The sequence below is a fragment of the Carassius gibelio genome, chromosome B9 (assembly GCF_023724105.1).
Source record: "Carassius gibelio isolate Cgi1373 ecotype wild population from Czech Republic chromosome B9, carGib1.2-hapl.c, whole genome shotgun sequence".
Taxonomy (NCBI): domain Eukaryota; kingdom Metazoa; phylum Chordata; class Actinopteri; order Cypriniformes; family Cyprinidae; genus Carassius; species Carassius gibelio.
Genome location: NC_068404.1, coordinates 5,657,268 through 5,663,411, shown reverse-complemented (window position 1 = coordinate 5,663,411; position 6,144 = coordinate 5,657,268). Strand labels below are relative to the sequence as shown.

Here is a 6,144-nt window from a genome sequence, read left to right as displayed (position 1 = left end):
TATCAGCCCCACATTCGGACACACCTTATTTAGAATTGTAGTTTTAGATTTTTAATCATAAAATGTTTTTTAGAAAATATATATTTCATATGAAATGTAAAAGAAAAATAGTATTTTTGTCAAATAGTTTTTTTTTTTTTTTTCACTTTTCCTAACCTTTTTCACTTAAGCAATAATCTGTCAAGAGTCTTCTAAAAAAAAAGAGAGACCAAACATAAGTCTGTTCAAGCATTCAAGCATTCAAGATTTGCTACAGTTGGATTTGGAAATGTTCTATGCTCAAAAATTGACAATAGACAATAAATGGATTATAAATTCTGCATAAATGAATAACCATAAAATCAACTAGAAAATACAAAATATTAAATAAAAACATTAACAAGCAAATACATGTTACATTAATTTCACTGAATAATAATAATAATAATAATATCAATCATTTTGACTGCCACTCGAGGCGCATCAGAAGATTGTTACTTACATGTGCATTTACTTTAAGACTATTCATTTAAACATTTTTATTATATATATATATATATATATATATATATATATATATATATATATATATATATATATATATATATATATATATATATATATAATAAAATAAATATATATATTTTTCCACTGTTATTGTCTATCACACACTACGACCCAAATAATGTTCCAGTATCTATACGCTTTTATATGGTGTAAAAGGAAACAACTTTTCATGTATTTCACACAGCACTGTATCTGCAAATGTTGTTATAGCCACAAACACATTTTCTACTTCTGCTTATATCTTTTTGTTGAAATACTTATATAGTTTGTTTAAAAAAAGAGTCCCTTATGCAGAGAGACTATATAAGAACCTTATATTCACACAAAAAAAGTTATATTTAAGACGTTTTACTTCACTTTGTTTCTCAAAAGAATCTTGCATCATACTGAAGGTATGGATACACATCACTCTCTAGTGGTGAAAAGTGTCCTTACAGCATCCAGTGATTTCATACCATGTTATACAGCAGTGGCTCGCAATCCTGGTCCTGCACATTTAAAGCTGCAGTCGGTAACTTTTGACACTCTAGCGGTGAATAAACAGAACTGCTTGCGTCTTGCCGAAGAACATCGTTGCCGGAACTACTTCTCTCTGTTTATGTCTATGAAGAATCACAAAGGTACTGGGTTACTCCGCCGCGGTACCCCCGAAGCAATCTAAAATAGTCTGAATATAAACACTTATTATAGGTGCACCCTAGTGATTCAGGACAAGCTAAAAACACAGTTTGGAAAGTGGATTCATGGTGTACTCGCTTATTATATACATTTTTCTACATTTTGAACACAAACAAATTTACGGACCGCAGCTCTGATTGGTTGTTTCTTCCCGGGAGCGATGTATTCCTGCAAATGGCAATAGGATCACTGGGAGGAGTCAGAGGAGCTTGATTTTTTCACAGATTATTCGTCTCATATACTACTGTCAGGTCATAATGACAGGTTTAACAAATATGTAAAAAAATATATTTTTACAAAAGTTACCTACTGCAGCTTTAAGAGGTCTCCCTATATTCAAACACACCTGATTCAACTCATCAGCTCAGCAGTGAGGAAGACTACAATACCTCAAATGTCTGGGTCAGATAAGAAAGACACCAAAAGTGTGCAGTGTTGGAGGTTCTCCAGGACCAGGATTGGGAACCACTGGTATACAGTATGCATCACATGTGCACTGGAATCTGCTACTGCAGGTTATGACTACACAAAGGCACGCTTGCTTTGAATTGTTTGCCAACTGTGGTTTATGAGCTAACTGAAAATAATTAACTCAAAAGAGTGATTCAATTTTTAATGTGTGTCCTTATAGTGTAACCAACATCATGATATTCCATTCTCTTTTATTAAAGAGTCAATTTTTTGCTTAAGGGCCCCAAAGAATGAATGTCCATCACTTTACCATTCCCCTAGCGCCATCTAGTGCTGCTTATCAAGCAATAACATTATAAGGGCACACAAGATACACACTATTAGTTGCTCATAGTTCAGTTAAAGAATAAAACAAGGCACTTGGACAAATGTTAACTCATTTGTTAACATTGTATTGTATTAAACATAAAGCTGTTTGAACATAGCAAAGTTTGATTGAGGGCAAATAATCACCATCACTACCTAATTGTAAAACAACATTTTGTTTGTTTGTTTGTTTTTGTTGTTTTCCAGAACAAACTTGTGGAAAATAACAAAATAAAAGCCATGCATTATATGCTCATGCCCTAAGATTAGACAACATGTTTAAAATTATGCCACTGAAAATGAAACAGGTCACAGTTCAAACGTTTGAGTTAGTTTTTTTTGTATTCAACTGGCTAAAAATGACAGTAAACACGTCTAAGTGTTTACATAAAACTGTGTGTAGAGTTGAAAATTCATTGTTTCTTCTATGTTTTCTCTGTCAAAAGAACCAGAAAACTGGTTGTGATTCTGTCACAGATAACACATTCTGCTTGGATATGATGACACCCAGGCGGATGCAGTCACAGATGCTGCCTTGTGTGGCTCTCTAACAGCAATAATAAACATCAAGTTCCACTGAAAAACGGAAACAACCACAGAAATCCATTTAAACAATATTTCACTTTTTTATTTTAAATAAATGTTAAACATCTATTCTGTGCGAACAGTATAATCAAACATTTTTACTGCAGAATACATTGTGGATTATGATAACCCTGCATGGATTGTCCAAGCATCTATGTATTGTCGATTTATATGCAAGCATTTATATATTCTTTATATTTGTCAGTTGCATGTAGCTGATTGCACACTTATATTATTACTCTATTACTTAAACATAAATGTAACAAATTGTGCATTATGAAATGATTTGTGCATAAGGCTTGGCCTGGTCTGAATGTTTTTCCACATTTTCTGTGCTGATATCTGCTGAATGGCTATTACATTCTTAGAAGCAAAAGCCTTTCATTTCCGTGAAGCTTTCTGAGGGTTCACATTTTGTGTTTGTCTCAATTCTCTTACAGTTTCAGTTATAATACGTGTAGTAGTAAGTTTTAGTATTTTTGATGGGGTTTAACAACTAAAGAATTTGTTCCAAGTAAGGTAACTGCATGTAGTATAATGATGCATCCCCTGTATCTTCAAAGCTGATAAGATATAGAATTACACCATTTTTTGATAAGATAAAAAAAAATCATTAAATTAAGTTAAATGTAAAAAAATTTGCAAAGGCATGATTTTGTACAACTGTGCATGGTCTATAAGACTGTATTGCATGCATGCAGAGAATTATCTTTATTATTTTACAAAACTAAAAGCAGATGAAAGCGTATTTTATGTCATACATCACAAATACAGAAAGACATTACGTGAATGTTATACCTTTCAATTCTTAAGAGCTTTCGGTTGTACTCTTAATTTTGGCTCTTGTTTTGGAGCGTGTGTTGACTTCTGACGTCGAAGGCGTTGGCGACACAGCAGTATGCAGCTCAAATGGGGGATCGTCTTCCTCTTTTACTTCCCTGTCCTCACATCCGTCCATCTCTGTCTGATGTTTTCTGCAGTGTTTCTCAAAAGTGGACATCTTCACAAAGATTTTGTTGCACACCTTGCAATGGAAAAGCTGCTCTCCGTTTTGCAAGTGCAGTTTGAGCTGCAGATAGGAGGAATGAGCGAAGGCCCCCGAGCACACGCTACAACACAGCATCCCGCTGCCCTGGTGGCTTTTCTCGTGTTGTTTTAGCATGGACACAGACCTGAAGCCCTTGTTGCACGTGGCACAGGTGTATCTTCCCTCTCCCAGCTCCAGAGCCTGATGGTTAAGCAGGTGGGCTGACGTGCGGAAGGCCTTGCCACATTTCTCACACTTAAAAGGGCGCTCACCTGTGTGCAAGCGCAAGTGTATAATAAGTCCGGCCTTTTGCGTAAAAGCCCTTTCACACTGTGTGCATTTGAAGGGTTTTTCACCAGTGTGGAGCCTACGGTGGGTTTTCAGGTGTGAGGCACGGCCGAAGCACTTATTGCAATCTGGGCATTTGAAGGGTTTCTCGCCAGTGTGGATGGTCTTGTGGCGCATAAGCTGGGACGATTGCATGAACATTTTGGAACATACACTGCATTTGTACTTCCTCTCTCCGCTGTGCGAGCGCAGGTGCAAGGCAAGGTGAGCCGACGAGATGAAGGTCTTGGAGCAAAGCCGGCAGGTATGAGGCTTCTCTGCAGCATGGGTGCGTTTATGTAGAACCAGGCGAGAGGTGTGCAGCTGCTGGTGTCTGGTCAGCATGGATATCTGGGCAAAAGATTTGTCGCAAAGGCCACAAGGATGGGATCGAGGCTTGGAAGAGTGAGACATGTCAGATGACTCAGAGCTGAACAAAAGCCATCACACCTAATCCAAAAAAACATTAATAAAACTTATAGTTTAGTCTGATTATATGCTGTCAAAAAAAAAGTAATACAAAAAAACTGCATAGGAGCATTTTATTTTATGCCAAATAAATCTATTTTAGTAATTCAATATATCACTTGCTAATTCTTTATAATTATGTGTGCAATTGATTCAATTTCTAAAAGAAATATATTTTTACATCCATTTTTATTTTTCAGTGTACAATGACATTTATTACAGGTGCAATTAAAGGGCAATAATAATAAATAAATAAAACATAAAAATAAAAAATGCCTCGTGTATAACTAATTACAGTTAAATATGAACTGACAAATCCTTTCAATCGGCTCTTGGTTAAAGTAAGGACTTGTACAGTATAACATTTTTGAAAGCAGTATTTAAATATCAAATACATTATCATATGGCCTAGCTAGAAGATATTTACCAGAGCCTAAACTTTATGCAGGGCTCTTAAAAGGGTGAAATGTATTTTTCCTGGCATTTGATGTCTCAGCTCAAGGTTTGGTTAGTGTGTGTACTGTACTGTTGTAGTGATAATGGCTTAACATCCTCCAGAAATTATTCAACATTACCTTTTAGCCTAGGCCTCCTTATTTCAAAATTAGCCATGATGATTGTGTTAAAATTGATAAAGGAAGGGAGGGTATATTAGCTTATCAATCATTTAAATACTTGTATTGGCCAGTCTAGCTATAACCTATAACGCGTTAATTATATGTGTATGTTCATCTAGCAAAAACAAATCATTAATAACTTACAAAAACCTATTATATATTGTTAAGCACAGTCGGTTAAATTTATATTTTACACATCCCTTTCCTGGAAATATTTTGAGGACGGCCACTATCATCAGACACCCCAAACATGTTCAAACAAAGCAAACAATCCCAGCTGAGGATGTTCTCGTCGCTGTCTAACTGGGCGTGGTGTACATGTTCCCCGTTGACTTCTTCACGAGAGACAAGCAGAATGACGCAAGGCTGAATTGAAAAGGGGATACATTTTTTTTAGGATAGAACTGATTTGATAGACAGATAGACTGACTGATAACAGATTTCACTCCGTTCGTGATTATGCAACATCCAAGAGCAACTGCAAAAACATGCAACTTACCCGTTTCTGCACCTTTTCAGCCAAAAAACCTAAGTGAAGCTTCTGTTAATATCTCTTAGTTCGCTACATTATTTACTCCATACGGTTCGCGTCAAATTGTCAATTTGGTTCTATAGTATACGCTCAGTCAGCACGGATGAACGGTCATTACTGCAGAATGGCGACATGTAATGCAAGAAGCATTTTCAGGTTTTTAGCGAAAATCACACGAACTGACAGCGATGTTATCATTGGTGCTGTAAACAAAGGAAAATCAGTTTCTGGCTTTGGTGGGAGCCATAGAGTAGCCTAAGCAGCCTGTCATGCTATCAAAATAAAAGTTTGTCTAATGGCAAGAACATTACTTGGTTATATTTACTTATGTAATTATAATTGCCTTTATATATGCCAAACACGAATTTAACAGAAAAAATACCTTTATTTTTTACGATTTTTTTTTTTTTTTTTTGCCACCATAAATACTAATAAATTAAAATGGAATGGCCTAAGAAATTAAAGGCTTTCATCCTTTCATCCTTTTTTTTTACGTATAATGAGTGACAGGTATGTAGGCCTATAAACTATTATTATTATTATTATTATTTTTAAATATATCTAAATTAAGGACTACAATGTCAAAT

At 35.3% G+C, this 6,144-nt stretch overlaps 1 protein-coding gene across 1 annotated transcript; it reads right to left on the bottom strand.

Moving 5' to 3' along the window:
- Positions 1 to 2,603: 2,603 nt before the first annotated feature.
- LOC127964661 (gastrula zinc finger protein XlCGF8.2DB) lies at positions 2,604 to 5,838 on the bottom strand. The gene is made up of 2 exons (XM_052564916.1): positions 5,525 to 5,838; positions 2,604 to 4,390 (listed from the first exon to the last, which is right to left on the bottom strand). Exon 2 carries the CDS (start codon positions 4,352 to 4,354, stop codon positions 3,395 to 3,397), a length of 960 nt encoding a protein of 319 aa, XP_052420876.1. The 5' UTR covers positions 4,355 to 4,390; positions 5,525 to 5,838; the 3' UTR covers positions 2,604 to 3,394.
- Positions 5,839 to 6,144: the final 306 nt, after the last annotated feature.